Genomic DNA, 19,545 nt, shown 5'->3' with positions numbered 1-19,545 from the left:
TTTTTTTTGGTTGTTTTTTTTTTCTTTTTTTTTTCCTTCTCTTTCTCTTTTTTTTTTTTTGCCGCCAAACGCGTCCCGCGAAATTCGGATTTCCCGCGGGCAGCGCCGCGCGCTGATTGGCTGCCAGCGCCGCAGCCCCGCCCCCCCACTCGGCGCCGCGCCGGGAGGGGCCTTAAAGGGGCCGCCGAGAGGCGAGGGGGGCGGCGCCCTGTATGCAAATCAGGGGGGCGTGGCCTGACCCGGGATGGGGCGGGGTCACTGGGGTGGGGATCCCGGCTGGGGTTGATTATTTAGGGCGCCCCCCCCCCTCCCCAAGCCCGCTGGGCTCCAGTTTGGGGCTGTGACCGCCCCCCACCTCCATCTGCGGCCAGCTGGGCTGCGGGGGGTGCGTCTGTTTGGGGGACAAACCCTTTTGGGGTGCTCCAGGCAGAGCCTGTCTGCCAGCAGCACCCCCCCCTTCCTGCTCCCCCCCCCCCCGCGGCAAGGGCAGGGAGCAGGCAGGGGTGGGCACTGCTGAGGGGGACACCCTCAGATTCGGTGTGAACAGGTCGGTGCCCTGGTTCAGTCACACCAGTTTAGCCAGCTCACCACCCACTGTGCCCAGTTCCAGCCATCGGCCACCCACCACATGTCCCTGGGGTGCACCAGGTCTGCCTGGCAGAGGGGATGGAGAGGAGGGGGTACGGGCTCCCCATTTGGCCCACGGAGTATTTCAGGGTGCAGCAGTGGCAGAAAGCACGGAGGCAAAGATGAATCCCTGGGCAAGGGCAACTCCGAGACTTACTGGGACCAGTAAAAGGCCACCAGAGCTGCTGAGCTGAGCCACAGTTTAATCCTGCTGAGGCTGCAGAGCCACGGCAGTCAGTTCCTCACCATCTCCTGGTTCTCCATCAGTATCACACACACACACCCCCCACCCTCCTCCTCTCTGCCATTCTCCTCTCCAGCATAAGGCAGCTTCACACCCAGGTCTGGGATGGGGACGTTCATCTGCAGAGATGGACTTTCTTCCAAAGAAGCTTCCTAGAGGATAGGCAGACAGACAAACGGACACACCAGCACCACTGCCTCGTGCTGTGGATGAGGATGGCCACCAGACCTCCGGACTCCAACTCAGCTCGGGGGAGGACACACAGAACTTTGCCAGGCGCCTCTGACCCGGGCCAGCCACGGGCCTCCCACTGTGCTGGGCTCTGAGGCAGAACACAAAGCCTGGCAGCAGCAAAGCCACGGCCCGGCTGGACACCCTGTCCCTCTGCCAGCAGCACGGCTGGGCTTGGCAGCTCCACTCACCCAGACCTCCATCTCCTCCCTACGGGGAGAAGGCAACTGCCATCTCCATGTCAGTGCACAGAGACAACGCCGCTCCCAGCATAGTGGATAAATCAGTGCCACTTCACTGCCTTGGGCTGGCTTCAGGGTGACCCTCGGGACAGGGACATCATTGGGGTAGCAGGAGGGCCTTGGCTGCAGGGACTGGTGCTGATGGGTCACGGCCTTACCTCCTCCAGCTTGGAGAAAAGTGGAGATGGTGTCCCCACACTTGACCAGTGTCACCTCGCTGGGGTGAGGGCTGCAGAGGAGGTGGGGTAGAACAGCTTCTGCTGAGCCACCTTGTGCTGCCATGAGGTGTTGGACACCATGGTCCTCACCTCATCCACTGTGCTGAGGGGCGCAGCCAGATGGGGAGTCAGGAGCATCCTTCCCCCAGTACCTGCTGAATAAGGAGTCAGGAGCATCCTTCCCCCCAGTACCTGCTGAATGAGGAGTCAGGAGCATCCTTCCCCCAGTACCTGCTGAATAAGGAGTCAGGAGCATCCTTCCCCCAGTACCTGCTGAATAAGGAGTCAGGAGCATCCTTCCCCCCATACCTGCTGAATGAGGAGTCAGGAGCATCCTTCCCCCAGTACCTGCTGAATGAAGAGTCAGGAGCATCCTTCCCCCAGTAGCTGCTGAATGAGGAGTCAGGAGCATCCTTCCCCCAGCACCTGCTGAATGAGGAGTCAGGAGCATCCTTCCCCCAGCACCTGCTGAATGAGGAGTCAGGAGCATCCTTCCCCCAGCACCTGCTGAATGAGGAGTCGGGAGCATCCTTCCCCCCAGTAGCTGCTGAATAAGCCTTCTCTGGGCTCTCCAGCCGTGCCTTTCCACCAGCCCCTCCTCCAAGGGCTAAGCGAAAGGTCCAGCCCATCCCAACCCTCCTCCCGTCACCAGAGGAGCCCAGAGTCCAGCGCTCTGGGGGTGGCAATCCCGGCCTTCGAATGCTGCTGGTGGGTGCAAAGTGCACCCCCTCACCCCCCCAGGAACACCCCCAGGGAGGCGGGGGCTGCACGGGGTGGGGGTGGGGGGGCACAACTGCCCTGGCAGCAGCCTGGTCCCGGGGCGGGGGGGCGGGGGGGGGGGGCTGTGGAGGAGGTCCCGTCCCTCCCGCGGGCGCGGGGCGGCAGCGCGGCGGGGCCGGGAGGAATCCGCGCTCTTCCTCCTCTCCCCGGGGGACGGCAGCAGCGAGCCGCGGCTGCGGGGCGATGGCCGCGTCCCCTCGCCCCTGTGCAGGGGCCGTGGTGCTGCAGCGCGACCTCCCGAACCACCCCGCGGGGGGGGGTGACGTCACGCTTCCCTCTGACGTCACCGCTTCTCCCCAGAAAGGCGGAGGGGTAGAAAGGGGGGGGGGGAAGGGGGGGACCAGAGAAGCGCTGTGGAGGCAGAGAGAGGATAATGGGGACGCAGCTCCCCAAACTGGCCTGGCTCCTGTTTGAAACCAGAAGGATGCTGGTGGCTTCAGAGCTGCCCCGGTGCAGCCAGGGAAGGGTGAGGGGACAAGGGACATGTCCCCGAACTCCCAGAGCCAGGCTGGGCCAGTATCACCTCGGGCCTTTCCCAGTTATCCCAGCAGAACCCCTCTCTGTCCCAGTTTGTCTACTGCAGCTGCAGTCACTTCCCTCTATACCAATGGGGAAACTGAGGCACAGAGGGAGCTCACAGACCCACACGGCCCCAGGTTTTGTTGATAGAGAGCCAGGTTTCTCTGCTGACACAGCCCAACACCCAGGGTGACCTTCCTCACATCTCATCCATCCCCCAAACACTCCCCCATCACCCCATCCTCACCCACAGCCAGGGCCATCCCCCAGCAGAGCCCATGGGTCCACCACCAGGTCCCCATGGGTGTTGGCAGCTCAGGTCTCTCCAGGTGATCAAGCCCATCCCAAAGCTTTGTGCTCCAAACCCCCTCGTTAATTAAAACCCCCACCAGTAACAAACTTCCTCTGCTCCAGGCTGCAGCCCCACCCCCAGTGGATTTGGGGGCTGCTTCCAGGTGCAGGGGGACCCCTGCTCCCTCTGTGGGACGGAGCCCCGCTGTCACCCGCGGGACAGGGAAGGTGAGGGGCCAGCAGGAGCAAGCAGGATGGCTGCCAGGATGCTGGGAGGGTGGTGGGAAGGGGGCTTCACTCTCCCCACCTGTAAAATGAGGGGAGGGGCAACACTGTTTGTTCCCTGTTAAAGGGACGGGGCAGGAATAGTCCGTCCCCCCCCCTCCAGTCCCACAGCACCACAGCAGCTCCAGCCAAGGCGGTGCTGAGCTGCACCATGGCTCAGTTTGCAGGATGAGGCCTCCCGGCCCAGCACTCGGGAGCCTCTTGGGTGGAGGGTGCCAGAGGAAACCTGGGGCCTCTAGAAGGGTGTGAGGGGGGCTGGGGGTTGTTCACCCCTTCACCACACTGGAAACCTCAGTGCTGCCTCAGTTTCCCTACTCGGTGCTGGCATGGGAAGTGCAGCAGGGTGTGGACAGTGCTGGGAACACCCTGCGCCGGGCAGGATGGAGCCAACAGCCCACGTGGGGCTGGTTTGGGCACCATCCCCAGCAGAGCCCAACATACGCCAGCAGCCTGGAAGGGCCGCGGGGTCCCCCTGGGGAGGGCTGGGGCACGGCCCCGGGGGTGGGGAGGGCTGCGTGTGTGGGTCTGGGGTGCTGTGTGTGTGCACACGCGTGGAGCTGTGTGTCCCCAGTGGCTGGGCTGTGCGTGTGTGTGTGTGTAACACGCGTGTGTGTGTGCCCCTGTTGAGGGGTGCGTGTGTTGCACCCTCACTGCAGCCCACGGGGATTAGCACACGTGTCTGTGCACATGCGTGTTTCGGAGGCACGTGTACCTCGTGTGCCCATGGCTGCCCCAGCACATGAGTGCACACGCGTGTGCCTGACCCACTGTGTGTGTGTGTGTGTGTGTGTGTGAGTGCAGATACATGTGTGTGAGCGTGCACAGGGATGTGTGTCAGTGCACAGCACCGTGAGGGCATCTGTGCACATGTGTGCACACCCACACCCACATGTGTACACACAACCCCCATGCGTGTGCACACACACCCCCATACACACACACGTGTGCACCCCCCCCACACGTGTGCACACAGACCCCCATACACACACATGTGTGTGCACACCCCACACACACATGTGCACATACACGGGTGTGCACACACACACTCACATGTACACACACACATGCACACACACACACGTGCACACACTCCACACACACGTGTGCACACACTCCCCATACACATACACGTGTGTGCACACCCCCTCCTCCCACGCGTGCACACACCCCCATACACACACACGTGTGCACACACACCCCCACGTGTGTGCACAACCCCCCCCACACGTTCACACCCCCATCCCACGTGTGTGCACACCCCCCATACACAAACACGCGTGTGTGCACACCCACACACCCCCATACACACACGCGTGTGCACCCCCCACGCGTGTGCACACCTCCCCACACACACATGTGCACACAGCCCCCCATACACACGCACGCGTGTGCACACACACACACACACCTCCCACGAGTGTGTGCACAAGCCCCCCGTGTGCACACCCCCCTCCCACGCGTGTGCACCCCACACACACACATGTGCACACAACCCCCCCATACACACACACACACACTCGTGTGGACACACACACACCCCCCCACGCGTGTGCACAACCCACACACACACACGTGCATACAACCCCCCATACACACACACATGCGTGTGCACATACACACCCCCCCACGCGTGTGCACACCCCCCCACGCGTGTGCACAACCCCCCCACACACGTTCACACCCCCCGTCCCACGCGTGTGCTCACCCCCCTCCCATACACACACACACGCATGTGCACACCCCCCCCCCCACGTGCGCCCGGCCCCACGCGGGAGCGCGCCCCAAGGCCACGCGCGTCAGCGCCGCGTCCGTGCCGGGCGGGAGGCGGCTGGCGGGGAGCGGGGAGAGGAGGGAGGGAGGGAGCGGGGGGGGGGGGGGGGGCGGGGGCCAGGCCTTGGCCGGGCGGCGGCGGGAGGAGGCGGAGGGAAGCGCGGCTCAGACAGCGCGGCGCCAGCAAACACCTGCGCACAGCTCCGGGCACACAATGGCAAATACAGGTGGGAGCCGCGGCCGCCCCGATTGCATCAGACTCCGGCTGCTGCCAAGAGCCGAGCGAGCCGGCCCGGCCAGCGTGCGGCGGGGGCCGCCGGCCTTCACCCCTCGGGGGTGGGGGGTGGGGGGGGGTTCCTTGGTGAGGAGGGGGGGGTTAAAAAGGTTTTGATGGGGTTTTTGCCCCGCTCGCCCCATCCTCTTTGTGCACCGAAGCGACGGACGGGAGCAAAGCCCGGGATGCTCGGCGAGGGAGGGGTAAGGGGGGGGGTTCTTGCCCCGCATCTGCCCCGCAAGGAAAACCCGGCCCCAGCGGGGCAGCAGCAGCTTCTTTAATTGTGTTTTATCCTCCCCCTTTGTTATTTTTAATCAGGGTTTGCAGTGTGCCGGCACCGTGCCGCAGCCCAGGCTGGGGGGTCCAGGCAAGGTCTGTGCCCCCCACCACCCCCCCAGCCATCCCCGGGGCCTGGGAACAGCGGGACGGCTGTTCCAGGAAAGGCGCCGGGAGCCGTTGGCCGTGGAGGAGGCGGCGATGGCCCAGGGAGGCTTCCTGGGAGCCGGTGCCAAACTCTCACCCTGCCAAACCCGGGGCCCTCAGGGAGCTGTGGCCCCAGATTTGGCCCAGGGATTCCCCTGCCCTGACCCCCCCCCTCCCGCCCCAGCGAGGGGACAGGGACAGGGGGTCACCCCCGCTGCCCCAGGCTGGGAGTCCCCCTGCGCCTCCCCAGTGCTATTTACATCTGAAAAGCTCCAGCCGGACTGGTTTCTCCCACCCGCTTCTCCCAGTAACCCCAGCCTCACACTGGGATCGTTAACGGCTCCCACAAGCCCAGGATGTCCACCACCACTGCAAGCCGGGGTGCTCACACCATGGGGATCCCCATTTTGCAGCTACTGAGACCCACCACCTCCTCCAGCTCATTCCCAGGGTGCTTCCCCCCCCATCCCAATTAAATCCCTTTGGCACAGCAGCAGCAGCACGGCTGGAGGACCAGGACACCGGGGTGACATCAAGGATGGGACAGGATGCTCCCCCCTAACCCACCCCTTGCCTTACCCTCCCCCAATCTGAAATGCAGCAAGAGACAGGAAAAGCCCATCTTTAGCTGTCAGGAATCCCTTCCCAGCAGCGGTGGCTTCCAGCCAGACACCCCCACCCTCCTCCCACCCTGCTGGGACAACCCTGCTCACCCCATCCCATCCCACCCCACCCTTGGGTGCCAGAGGGTAACCTGTGCTCAGGGAGCCTGAGGAACATCAGGCCAGGAGGAAGGAAGGATGTTCCCAGGGGGGTTGTGATCCTGTTGGACCAGCTGTCCCCATGTGCTGCTTTTCCCTGTGGAAATGCCTACGGACAAGGAGCAGTTGGTGGGTGCCAGCTGCACCCTGAACTCACACCAGCCCTCAGCAGGATGTGGGCTAAAACCAGAGCACATGGAGGAAGGCTGGCATCATCCTGTGTCCCAAAACCCTTCCTGCATTCCTCCTTTCTTGCAGCCCCCAGGCCCTTCCAGCTCACTGGGATGCTGGAGCACCCCAGGGACACCCCAATGCCATGGGGTGAGCACCCACACTGCATGGCTGAACCCCCCCAGCTGTGAAGCCAGAGCCTGGCACAGGGGATGAGGAAGACTGTGCTCCAGGTGGGGGATTTTAACTCAAAGCCCAGGCAGAGCAGCCAGGCCTGACCCTGACTGCAGGCAGGCCAGCACCTTCCCCAGGGAGCAGGATCCGGCCCAGCTGTGCTGCAGCCATGGGGCTCGCAGCTGAGCCGGCCAGCGGGTCGCATCTGCTGCGGGGCTAAAGGCAAACCACAGCATGAATCCAGAGGGAAGGAAAGGCATTTCTGCCCCAAACAGCCCTTCCCCAGGGTGCTGCCCCCCAGCCCCCAGGGGTTCCAGGCAAGGCAGGGGTGTGCAGGCCAGATGCCACCCAGGGAACTGCAATAAAGCAGCTGAAATGAAGAGTCCAGGAACTCCTCTTCCCTCGGGAAGGGGTCCTGGGGGAGCAGCACCCCCCTGTCAGCCCCAGAGCAGCTCAAACCCAGCCCCGGGGCATCAGGCAACCCTTTTTTTTTCCCAAGGCAGAGCACAGCAGCCTGGAAAAAGCATCTTTCCCCCCCTCCCAGGGCTCCAGCTACACCTCCAGATGGTCCCCGGGGCTCCGCAGCGTCTTCACTCCTTCCATATCAGATAAGCGGGAACAGCACCCAAAATAGCTGGCAGACACCTCAGCCTGGGAGACGACAGCCTAGGGTTAATTCCTCCCATACCTGAGCTGACATTTCAAAGCTATTAAACAATTAGCCAGATTCCTACTGTAACCCTAGAAGTTACAATCGAGAGGGTTCAGGGGGGCTCCCAACCCACCCCACTCCCCCACCCCAGGGTTCTGCTCTCCCACCTCTGGGTACCACCACCCCAGCTCCCTTCATCCCAAGGATGGGAAAAACAAAAAAAAGGATTAAAACCGACGTTTTTATTATGTAAAAACGGTAACTTTTATAAAAAGTTTATAAAGCAAGTACAAGGCGTGTTCGCAGAAATTCACCTTCCTGCACAAAAGGTACAAACGTTATACTCTAGTATAGAGCTCCACAATACACGAGGCCGCAGCCCCAGAGAGTTTGGTTCATACTCGAGGATATTCCCAGCCCCCCCCGGTCCCCAAACCCCCCCCCAACCCTGAATTCTCCCCCCTCCCCCCCCCCCCCATCCCCATCCCCATCCCCATCCAACACCTTTGAAAAAAAAAGGACTCGCTGCTATAATCCAAAAATATACAGACAACCGCCTGGCCGCCAGTCTATCAACAGTGTCTCATCCGGGTTCGGGTCCAAAGTCCTGCTGAAGCCGGGGTGCTGCACGCCGGGCTGCGGGGTGCTGGCGCTGGAGGGACGGGGGGGGGTCGGACGCCCCGCCTGCGGTGCCCGGGGGAGGCGATGCCGGGGCCGGCAGGTCGCAGACAGCCCGGCGCCACGGAGGAAGCTGCTATTTACCTCCGGCTGATAACGAACCAGGAACCGACACTCGCTGCCTGTTTGCTAATTGGCACCGGGAGGGGAGAGAAGAGCGGGGGGAGGAGGAGGAAGGGGGGGGGGGGAGAGAGGGAAAAATACCATTAGTTGGGTGGTAACTGCGGGCTGACGGGAGGGGGGAGATGGGGGGCGGCAGAAGTGGGGGGAGATGGGGGTCCGGGGTGTCGCAACCCGGGGATGCTGGTGCTTGGGGGGCGAGGGATGGCTTGGGAGTGGGGGTTGGGGGGACCGAGGGAACACTCACCTGATGAAGGAGCCGTTAGTGACATAAACTTCTCTCGTCTTTGGAGCAGAGTTCAGACGCGAGCTCAGCCGCCTGCGGAGAGGGGGACAGGGCTCAGGACCACCCCAGCGCCGGGGGACCACACCTCCCCCCTTCCCCACCCCGCCAGCAGACCCTCCTCAACACAGACAGCACCATACCCCATACGTGTGCCCCCCAACCCAACTCACCCCCAGCCCAAAGGGGCTCTTACCTTAAGGGAGAGCAGGGTGGCCTCGGCGGAGGAGTCGCGGGCCTTGGCCCCCTCCTCCAGCACGATCTGGAGGTCGAAGATGTAGTCGATGACATGCTGGAGGATCTCCACCTGGCTCACCTTGGTGCCTTGCGGGATGCCCGGCACCAGCTCCCGCAGCTTGGAGTAACAGTCGTTCATGTCGTAGAGCAAGTTCATGGGCTCCTCCAGAGCCGGGCTCTTGTTGCTGCTCCCCCGGGCGATGGCCAAACTCTGCTCCGAGAGGCAGCAAACGGCTTCGTAGCAGCTCCGGACGGACCGCACCGGGCTGATGGCTTTCATGGTGTGTGGGTGCGGGGGGGAAGCTCGGCTGGGGATGTGAGGATGAGGAGAAGAAGAAACGCCTCTGGTCGTGACGGTGGGTGTCGCGACAGCCGGAGCTCTGCTGGCACCTCCGAGCACCGGGACCGCCGCCGGTTGGACCACCGAGCCCCACGTCCCGCCAGCCCCGAACCCTCGGCCCTCGCTGGGAGGGGGCTGCCCGCCGCCGCTCTTATATGGGCAGCCCGCGGACCCCGCCCCCCGCATGCAAATGAGCCGCGTTTTATGCAAATGAGGCGCTAAACCCCACCCCCGCATCTCAATGAAGCGAGAGGCACCATCCCAGCCCCCCCCCCCCTCCCCGCATCCCCCCCCCCAAATGACCCTCGGTGGCCGGGGTGCCCCCATGGTGGGACACACACACACACGATCAGGGGGTTCCCATCCCCACCCCATAACCGGACCCTCTTGTTGGGGGATCTCCCCCTTTAACCCCCCCACAAGACACCCCAACCCCTTTTAACCTGCCCCCCCCCCGCCCCCATCCCAGAGGGTCCCCCTCTTTCTAGGCAGGACGATGGGGTTCCCCCCGCACCCCCCGCTTTTACCGGCCGGTCTCGGAAGGGAATTAGTGCCGCCCCGTTCCCCGCTCCGCTCCCATCTGACCTCCAGACTTTCTGGCGTCAGGAATTATCTTGTGACCAGCAGAAAAAAATTAATTGCGGTAAAACTGAGGTTACGATGGAGAAACCAGATTTAGGTCAGCGCCGGGAGAGGCCTGGAGCCCGGCTCTTCTTTGGGGGGGGGGGGCTTTTTTGGAGAGGGGGGGAGAGATTTATAGGCACGGGAGTTATTTCGGTAGAAGTGACATGGGGGGGGGTGAAGGCAGCACCCCCACCCTCCCCACCCCCAGCCATCGCTGCCTCTACAAGGCCAAAGCTGGAGGGATCTGGGGTGCCTGGTGCCCATGGGGGTCCTGGCAGCGGGTGGTGGTGGCACATGGAGAGTGTTGGGCAGGGGGGGGGGCACAGTCCTGCAACACCCAGGTTGTGAATCCCTGTTAAAATCAAGGGGCGCTGCTCCCCCCCCCCCATCTTGTTTTGGGGGAATTTCCATAGGTTTTGGTTATGGGGGGTGAGTGTGGGAAAGGGATGTTACAGCCAGTTGGGTGGGGGACACCCAGGGACCCTGCTTGGCCCCGGGGGGTCCCAGCTAATAGGGGTGCGGGGCGGGTGAGGGAAGGGGGGGGGCGATGCACCTGGACCGAATTACGCCTGCCCACAGCAGCAATTTATTCCAGATCTGCCCAAATCCCAGTTCAGTGGTGCTGGGGGTTGTTTTACTCCTTTGCACCCCCCCCATCCAAGGGCCTGGGCCCCCCCTTCTCCCCGAGCCTGAGAGCTGCTCGATGACCCCAGGATCCCCCCCCTCTCCAAGCAGCATCCAAACATTTTTTGGGTTGGGTTTTTGTTTTATTTCCCCCCACCCTCCCCACGAATTTCCTGGGAAATCGCCCGTGTGTGAAGAGTCGTAATAACCCAAATTAACCAATTAACCTGCTCCGGGCGAGCGACAGGGGCTCCCCCGAAAGATAAAAGTATAAAAAAGAAAAATTGGGTGTTTTTTTTCATTCCAACCCATTGAAAACCCCTTCTCGACCCCTCGAAGTGCTTTTTACCCGGCTGAACAACCCCCCAATCCCCAAAACATCATCCTCTCCACCGACCCCCCTCATTCCCATGCCGCCCCCTCCCCACCCCCCACTTCCCCAAGGGTTGTGGGGGGGGGTGTAGAGGGGCGAACCACCCCTGCTGAAAGGCTGCCGGGGGGGGGGTGTGGGGGTGGGGGGGCGGCGCAGGCTTTTGTTTGCAGGGGGGTTGTTGGTGGCGGTTCCCACAGGCGCTGCCTGGGCGGCGGGACCCGCTGCCTTTGCCCAGCTGTGGCGCGAGCCCTCCAGCTGTGTTGATCTAACTCCCGGCCCCAGACAGCCTGGCGCCAGCCCTGCGCACGTCATGCATTCACACAGGGATGCGTGGCCAAGGCAACCCCCCCCCCGCCCCCCCCCTCTCCCCGGCACACACACCCCCCCCCCTCCGCTCCCCGGCCACGCCGCCGCCAATCAGCGCCGCCTCGAAATTTCGGGGAGGGGGGGTGGGGGGTGGGTTATCGTGGGGTGCCCCGAGCGTGGGAGCGAGGTCCCGGAGGGGGGGGTATGAGATGGGGGGGGGTCGCAATCTGCTCTTTATCCCAGCTTCGGGTCATATCTCGGGGGGCTCAAGCTTTTGGGGTGCCCCCCCCCCCAGCTCTCCGGGTGTGGGGTGTCCTCGCTCCGTGGCTGGTGGGGGGGGGGGGCTGGGGGCTGATTTCTTGGCACGGAGGAGGGAAAAGGGGGGTGGGGGGGGGAGGAGCGCGGGTGCCGCGGTGGTTCCGCGGGGAGAAGCGCCCGCGGTGGCGTGGGGGGAGCTGGGGGGGCTCGGGGTGACCGGGCTCGGTGAGCCCCCCCAGGAGATACCTCCCGTGTGTGTGTGTCCCCCTCGTTACAGCTCGGCTGCCGCTCACCTCAACCTTTCCCCCTTCCCGGGACGGGTCGTTAATCCCGTGGGATTTGCCTCCACCCTCCACATATCTGCAGAGGTCCCGGCGGCTGGGGGGGGGGGGGGGGGGGGGGAGGTTGAGGGGGGGTGTCACAAGCAGCTGCAAACACCCACTCCGCCACCCTCCCCCCAAAATAAAAAGAGAACTCCCCCCCTCGGGCTGGGGTTTGGTCTGAGATTCCTTTTTCCTTAAATAAATCGGTACAGGTGGCAGGATGTGAAGGACGCGCGGGAAGGGCCGGATCCAGCCCGGCTGCCGCGGGGCAGGGAGGACAAGCGAGGGGGGGGGGTCCCGCAGATCTCAGGGTGGGGGGCCCGATGCTGGCGCTTTTGGGGGGAATTTCTTGTGTTTTGGAAGCCAGAGGCTGCCTGGAAGCGCTGGCTGCAGGGAAGGGATTTGGACGGGAGAGGGGAGGAACGGAGACGTGGCAGAGCGCCCAAGGCAGCTACAAAGGGAAGGGCTCTTCCCGGGGGTCATCTGGATTCGCTTTCGGGATAGAGCTGGGGTATAAATCCGTCTCCCTGGGATCTGCGGAGGCCCGCGGGATCCTTCGGCGTGGAGGGAAGCTGGGGGGACCCAGCCGGCTGCGCTCCGACTCGGCACAGTGTGGGAGCAAGAGCCGGGCCACTGAGGGAATGCATCGACTTTTGGAGGGGTGTGGAGCCAAGCAGCCAGCGTGGGCGGTGGCATGGCACGGCATGGCATGGCATGGCACGGTGCAGCACACCATGGTGCAGCATGGCACAGTGCAGCATGGCACAGCACGGTGCAGCACGGCACAGCACGGTGCAGCATGGCATGGCACAGCATGGCATGGGACAGCACGGTGCAGCATGGCACAGCATGGCACAGCATGGCACGGTGCAGCACAGCACTGTGCAACATGGCACAGTGCAGCACGGCACAGCATGGCACAGCGTGGCACAGCATGGCACAGCACAGCAGTGATCCAAGGGCTTCTGGTGCTGCAGAAGAAACCCGGCTGGATGCTGAACTTGTGGCTTCTCAGACCGGCTCTGAAATCTCCTTCCCACCTTGTCCCCAGGGCACCCAGAGCAGGGAGGCTGCCCCATGCCACGCTGGGCTGGGCTGTGGTGAGGTTTGGTAACCACGCTCCTCCTTGGGGTCCTGGCTCACACCAGGGCCCAGTGCTCCCAGCTGGGCATCAGGTCCAGGACAGGCAGGGACAGACATGGTGGTGGGATGTGCCCAAAGGCACAGCTGGCAAACACGACCTCCCTTGGGCTCCCTGTGGTCACCGTGACCGCCCTGACCTGGCCTACAATGTCCTGGCCTGTTTTTGGGGTGTTTTGAGATAAAAGAGGGTTATATTTGGAGCTGTCAGACTTGGATGGACGTGCCTCAGTGACACAAGGCTGACAGAAGAACATCCAGGCAGGGTGGCTTGGGAAGGAGCCTGTCCCAGACCACCTGCCTTGCCCTGTGCCTCAGTTTACCCCTTTGCCCAGCACTGACCTGCTGCAAAAGTCAGACAGCACTGGAGGCTCCTGTCTGTGCTCTGCATGAGGCTGGATGTCCAGGGAAATGGTGGTGGTGGGGGGGGGAAACTAGGTGGGGGGCAAGGAGCAGCACTGCAGGGAGTGGGCACCCAAAAAGGGGTGGTGAGCCCCATCCCTGAGCCCTGTCACTAGGAGACTGGATCCAGCCCTGGGGAATGTGCAGCTGTTTGTGCAGGGGATTAGACCCAGGGACCCCCCCCACCCCCTGCGCTTGAGGCAGGGAGGGAGCATTGTGCCCTGGAGCTGCTCCAGGGGAGCCTGACCTGCCTGTCAGAGCCTGCAGGCTGCGGGTGGATGGGCACTGCCTGCTGGTTATCATTAGGGGCCAGAGTGAACATGGGGGTGCATTGTGTTGTGCAGAGCACCCAGGGGAGGGAGAGGAGCACACGCACCCCTTTGGAGGGGGCCCATGACCCCAGACCAGGCCAGCCTCATGCCTCAGCTTCCCCAGACCTTCCCCTCCAAAGCAGCCAGGAGCAGGAGCCGTGGCTCCATCTCCATCCCCCACAGCACCAGGGGCAGCAGAGCCGCTTCTGCAGGGCAAATCCTGGGCACCCCCAGCGCCCCCGGAGCCGAGAGGCAGGGGTACTGAGAGCATCCCCGGCGGTGCCCAGCTGCGGAGGGGAGGGGGGTGGCCGGGGGGCAGCGGGGCCGGGGGTCCCACAGGCGTGGGGGTGTCGGGCGGGCGGCCGCGGCCGTTCCCAGCGCCGGGATTCCCCGCAGCTGCTTCCTGCCGCCCTATCTCACGGGCGCATCTGGGGGAGCCGGGAGCGGTGCCCCCTCCCCCGGCGCTTCCTGCGCCGCTCCGACCCCCCCCCCGGCCCCAGCCACGTTCTCACGGCCTCCCCTCAGGGTAAGACCCCCACCTCGGGCCTGACTCTGCAGCAGCCCCCTCCCTGTGTCCCATCTGCACCCCTTGGGGGGGGTCTTTATCCCCCACTCCAACCTTTTTTAGGCATCCTCAGCATATGGGGGGGGGCTGGAGCATCACACCCCCATATCGCCCCAAAAGGGCCAAGGCTGCCCATGGGGTAAGCACGGTTTGTGCCATGCGACACCCCTCCCCCTCCCTAAAACATCCCCCCCCCAGGGGCTGAGGGGAGTCCATGGCCACGTGAGTGTGCCCCCAGCCCGTGGGTGCTGTACCACCACCGCGGGTACACCCACAGTTTGGCGCTCAGCCCCCCCCCCCCCAATTGCTCTGCCCCTACCCCTTCGGATCCCCCTCCCCTCATTGCATCCAGCATTTCCCCTGCAAGGGGAGGAGGAGGAGGATGGGCCTGGGGAGAGGCGCGAAGGCTGCAGGTGTGAGCATCCCTGCCCCCGGCCGCTGCAGGTGTGGGGACACTGGTGACTCAGAGGAGCTCGGGCCCCGCTGCCACCACCGAGGTGGCAAGCGAAGCGCCTCCCGCCTCCCACGATATCCTCCCGGGGCCGGGCTGCGGCAGCGGGCGGGGGGGGGGGCCGGGCAGCAGGCACCCGGCACTGCCTTCACCGCAGCCCCCACCTCCCCCCTCCCCCCGCCCCTCCCCAACTGCGAGGTGGGGTGCTCCTGCCTGGGAAGGTCTGGAGAGGGGAAACTGAGGCACGGGGAAGGGGACCCCCCAGCACAGGTTTCATGGGGGTGGGCAGAACCCAGGAGGGGGTTTTGTCGATGTGTGTGTGTGTCCCCACCCCAATCCCTCCCTTTCTCAGGCCCCCAAATTCCTCCCCCCCGGGTCCTGCTGTGCTGCAGGATGTGGCTTTGCCAGGCTGCCTCGTTACACCCAGAGAGACCGTTACAACTCATCACACTCCCCGACCCCATTGCTGCCCAGCCCCGAATCACACCGTCCCCAGCAAAACACATCCCCAGAAAAACTAACCCACCCCCCCCCCTCCATCCCCATCACCCTACCCCCCCCAAATCCTCCCCCCAAATGACGCAAGCCCCCAGCCAAACCATCTGTCCCCATCACCCCCCGGCACGTCCCACGGCACCGCACAGAACAACCTCCCCACGGAAAAACACAGAGGGGGGGGGGGGGAAGATGCTTTATCTCTGCCCCATCGGCCCCTAATAAGGCAGCTTTATTTTTAGCGGAGGTGAAAGCCAGAGCAACCAGCTCAAGAGCTTTTTCCACTCACATCTGCATTTGTACAATTTGGGTTTCCTGTCGTGGTTTCGGCGCTTTTCAAACCTGCCTGAATTGTTATTTTGTTCGCTGGGTGAAGAACCCCCACAGATACCTCCCCTGGTATAAATATCTGAGCATCCCCTCCCTGACCTCCTGGCTCATCCGGCCCCCCCCCCCCGCCCCCCCCCGGCACCCTGCTTTCTCGGAATAGGATCTGAGCATCCCCCCCCGTGGGATTTGGGGGCTGGTGAGGGGCTGGACCGTGCCTGGATCACGACTTTGCAGCTGCTTTTCAGACCCTGAGTGGGGAAACTGAGGCATGGAAGGAGTCAGCACCAGCATTTGGGGATGGGGAGCCCCATCTTGGTCCCTCACAGGGGGTCCTTGGATCGGGCAGCTGGGCTGGGTTTAAACAGGAGGTGAAATGTGTTTGTTGGGCAGTAAAGATCAGGGACAAAGTGCGGGGCTGTTGAGGGTTGTACCCCCCACGCTGGGAGTCCACCCCTACAGGGATGGACTGAGACCTGCCCAACTCATCTCATCTCAGCTGTGCCTGGGCCAGGGCAGCTCAGCCCCTCAGGGCAGGTGCTGGGGGGGGGGGGGGACAGCTGGGTGTGTTGTCCCCTCCCTGCCCGGGCCGTGCCCCCCCCCCACTTCCTCTGACACAGAGTTTCCATCCGCCCGGAGCAGGTGCCAGGTGAGGGGTGGGTTGGGGGGGTCGAGAAGGGGCCCCCCCATCTCCTCTCCTCAAGCTGCATCCCTGCAGGGTCCCATCAAGCAAAGAGCCTCCCAGTGCGTCCCAGTCCTCCCCCGTGAAGCCCCACAGCGGGTGCCCGTGCCCTCTGCAGGCCCATCCCCGCCGGCGAGGATGAGGAGGTGTGAGGCTGAAGGCTCCCCGGGCCCAGCCCCTGGCGCAGGCGGCGTGTGGCAGCTGCGGGGCCGGATGCGACCTGCGCGGCTTTTGTTTATCTCTTTCACTCTCCGCTGACCCGGAGAACTTCACTTTCTGAAACAACTGTCCCCGTGTGTGTGTCCCGTCCCCCCCCCTCCCCGCCCCGGGCTGGGGACAGCGCCCGGCTGCGCCCGGCCCTGGCACCGGGGGGCACCCGGCTGTGCCCAGCCCTGGCACCGGGGGGCGCCCGGCTGAGCCCGGCCCTGGGACCGGGGGGGCACCCAGCACCCGGCTGTGCCCAGCCCTGGCACCGGGGGGCACCCAGAACCCGGCTGTGCCCGGCCCTGGCACCGGGGGGCACCCGGCTGAGCCCGGCCCTGGGACCGGGGGGCACCCGGCTGGCCGGGGGGCGGGGGGTCCCTGGCGTGTGGCACCTGCAGCGCCCAGAGGCTCCCTCGGGCCCTGTCACGCCCCCTCCCCCTCCCCCCCCAAAACTGCATCTCCCGTCTCTCGCTCCTGTTTCACTCACAACCTTTTAGGGGAGGGGGGTGGAGGGTCCCGTCTTTGGTTTAACTTCTTGCCAGCCTTTGCGGTGTGAAGCCCCGCACAGCCCCGCACAGCCCCGCACCCCCCGCACAGCCGGCACAGCCCCGCACACTCTGTACTCCTCACACCCCCCGCACAGCCCCGCACACTCTGTACTCCCCACACCTCCCGCACAGCCCCGCACCCTACGCACAGCTCCGCACACCCCACACCCCCCGCACAGCTCCGTATACCCCGCACTCCCCACACCCCCCGCACAGCCCTCACAGCCCCGCATACCCCGCACTCCCCGCACAGCCCCGCACAGCCCCGCACCCCCCACACCCCCGCACAGCCCGCACACTCCGCCGCTGCCCCCTGGCGGGCGGGAGCTCACGCGGCCCGACACTGCCCCCTGGCGGAGAGCGCGGGAGCGCAGCCCCCGCCCCGCGGACACCGCCCCCCCCCCCCTCAGACCCCCATCCCCGCGGACACCGACCCCCCCCCCCAGACCCCCATCTCCACCGACCCTGAGCTCCCCCAGTCCCCACCCTGGGGCAGGGCCATAGGCACAGCCACCCCCGGGTCCCTCCCGTGGGGAAGGGGGGTCTCTCCCCCACCCCAGCGACCACCCCGCAGCCCATAGAGCCCCCCCGCCGCACCCCTGGGACGGCACAGGACGGGGTGGGTGTGGGGGGGTGGGTGGGGGGACCCCCCCCCCGGCTTTAATCCCGCTGGGGCGGTGGGGAGTGCAGGCGCCGGGAGGTGAGGCGTGGGGCTGGCTGCTGCGCCCACCCTGCCCCGCAGTGCCTGGGGGGCACGAGGAGGTGCCGCTCAGGGTCTGATGGGGCAGGTGACACCGGTGCCCCTCGGGCCACAGGACCCCCCCGGCACCTTGTGCAGGTACTGCTGGTGCCGGTCCTCCGCGTAGTAGAAGTCAGCGGCCGGCTCGATGGCGGTGGTGATGTCCCCCCATCGCCGCTCCCTCAGCTCCTAGGACAGTCCCACGGTGGGGTGTGGGGAGCCTGGATGCCCCCCACCCCCCCATCCCACTACCCCACCCACAGCATGGCTGGTGTCCTCAGGGTGGTCCCAGTGTCCCCCGGGGTGGGGGGTCTTGTGCTGTCCCCACCTACCTGCTGGTAAGCGGCCTTGCTGCGGAGGGCAGCTGCCTGCTGCTGGGGGCTCAGGGTGTAGATGTCAGAGCGGTACTGGGTGCCCCAGTCCTCCTGCTGCCGCATGCCTAGGGGGGGGGAAGCACCCAGGAGGGGGTTATGGGGCACCCCCTGGCCCCACCGGGCACAGTGCAGTGGGCACTGCCTTCACCCGTGGAGGGTGAGATGGGGGGGGCATAGCTGCAGAGCTGGGGGGTCCTGCTAAAGGGCTCAGTGAGGGAAATATCCCACCCCCAGTACCAAGGGATGGAGATGCCCAGGACCCCGTGTTGGGGCCAGTTTGGGGTTTAGCTCCCCTAGACCTGGGCCCCAGGACTGGGGGAGGGCCCACGGCCAGTGCCCATGGCAGCAGCTCATCCCTACCTTGGGTGGGGTCGTGGTTCTCCCAGAAAACTTTGAGAAGCCCCTCGTAGCTGATCTTCTGGGGATCAAAGATGACCCTCACCACCTCGGCGTGCCCTGTCAGTCCTTTGATGAGAGGGGGGTTCAGCATCCAATGGATGGTGGAGACCATCCCAGGGGAGTGCAGGCCAGCCCAAGGCAGGAGCTGCAGGACACCCTGTGATGCTGGATGGGGACATCACCCCACCACAGGTGTGGGGGACACTGGGGGGGTCCCCATCACGGGAGGAGAAGCCCCTTGTTACCTGTGCGCACTTCTTCATAGGTGGGGTTGGGGGTGAAGCCTCCTGCGTAGCCCACCTGGGTGGAGAAGACCCCCGGCACCTTCCAGAACAGCCGCTCTGCTCCCCAGAAGCACCCCATGCCTGTGGGGGGGGGGCAGGCAGCTGGTTGCACTCACTCAGGGAAGGGGCAAGTTGGGCTGGGGGGTCCTGGGGGCAGCCTGGGCTGCCAGGAACCCCCTTCCCTGGCACCGGAGGACCCACTCACCAAAAATTGCTGTCTGCATCTCTGCTGGGAACGGCGGGACCGTGGGGTTCCCATTGACGGCATGGGTGCCTGCAGGGTGGACACAGGGTCAGGACCCCCAGCTTGTCCCCAAAAGTGTGTGGTCCCCTGCCCTTAACCCAGCCCCTGTGGGCTGCACTGGCCACCCCCACACCCCTCAGGCAGCAGCAAAGGGAAGCTGAGACCTGGACACTCGTGACACTTGTGGAACACCCTGCCACCTTGCTCTGGGGACCGGGCACCCCATCCCCCAACGGCGACACTCCCGGAGCAGCCCCCCCCCTCCCAGTAAAACCCACATAAGGGTGCCCAGAAGAGGCAGGGGGGGCTCAGCAGGGTCCCACCACCCACCTCCCTGTCCCCAGGGAGACCCCGCCGCCCCCAGCCCAGCGCTGGTACCTGCTACCGGCAGCCCCTGGGTTCTGCCCGGCAGAGCCTCGGTGGGGCTGGGGAGCACCGCGGCCCCCGGCATGGCCCCGCTGCCCCCGCGGACTGCGGGAGGGAGCTGAGCGTGCTGGGAGAACTGGGAACACTGGGAGGGAGGTGGGGGCGGGAGGCCGAGGAGGCTGAGCC

The 19,545-nt window shown here is 64.8% G+C and overlaps 2 protein-coding genes across 2 annotated transcripts; both read right to left on the bottom strand.

Annotated features, from left to right (window-relative positions):
• Nucleotides 1-8,158: 8,158 nt before the first annotated feature.
• ID3 (inhibitor of DNA binding 3) lies at nucleotides 8,159-9,433 on the bottom strand. The gene is made up of 3 exons (XM_084274201.1): nucleotides 8,940-9,433; nucleotides 8,708-8,779; nucleotides 8,159-8,469 (listed from the first exon to the last, which is right to left on the bottom strand). The coding sequence occupies exons 1-2, from the start codon at nucleotides 9,258-9,260 to the stop codon at nucleotides 8,723-8,725; spliced, it is 378 nt and encodes a 125-aa protein (XP_084130327.1). The 5' UTR covers nucleotides 9,261-9,433; the 3' UTR covers nucleotides 8,159-8,469; nucleotides 8,708-8,722.
• Nucleotides 9,434-17,584: 8,151 nt separating this feature from the next.
• Nucleotides 17,585-19,444, bottom strand: LOC311200155 (peptide methionine sulfoxide reductase MsrA 1-like; the record flags this gene model as incomplete). The annotated part of the gene is made up of 6 exons (XM_084274336.1): nucleotides 17,585-17,881; nucleotides 18,025-18,131; nucleotides 18,427-18,531; nucleotides 18,711-18,830; nucleotides 18,955-19,023; nucleotides 19,372-19,444. 6 exons carry the CDS (start codon nucleotides 19,442-19,444, stop codon nucleotides 17,723-17,725), a joined length of 633 nt encoding a protein of 210 aa, XP_084130462.1. The 3' UTR covers nucleotides 17,585-17,722.
• Nucleotides 19,445-19,545: the final 101 nt, after the last annotated feature.

The sequence above is a fragment of the Gallinula chloropus genome, assembly GCF_964237585.1.
Source record: "Gallinula chloropus genome assembly, chromosome: 22".
NCBI lineage: Eukaryota > Metazoa > Chordata > Aves > Gruiformes > Rallidae > Gallinula > Gallinula chloropus.
The sequence above is the reverse complement of the archived record's forward strand: the minus strand, read 5'-3'. Positions and strand labels throughout refer to the sequence as shown.

Bases quoted from the DNA above. Each gene is read 5' to 3' on its own strand.
- ID3 (XM_084274201.1), bottom strand. From the start codon at position 9,260: ATGAAAGCCATCAGCCCGGTGCGGTCCGTCCGGAGCTGCTACGAAGCC. The intron at 8,780-8,939 runs GTAAGAGCCCCT...CCCTCTCCGCAG, and splicing joins CCACCCTGCTCTCCCTTAAG to GCGGCTGAGCTCGCGTCTGA.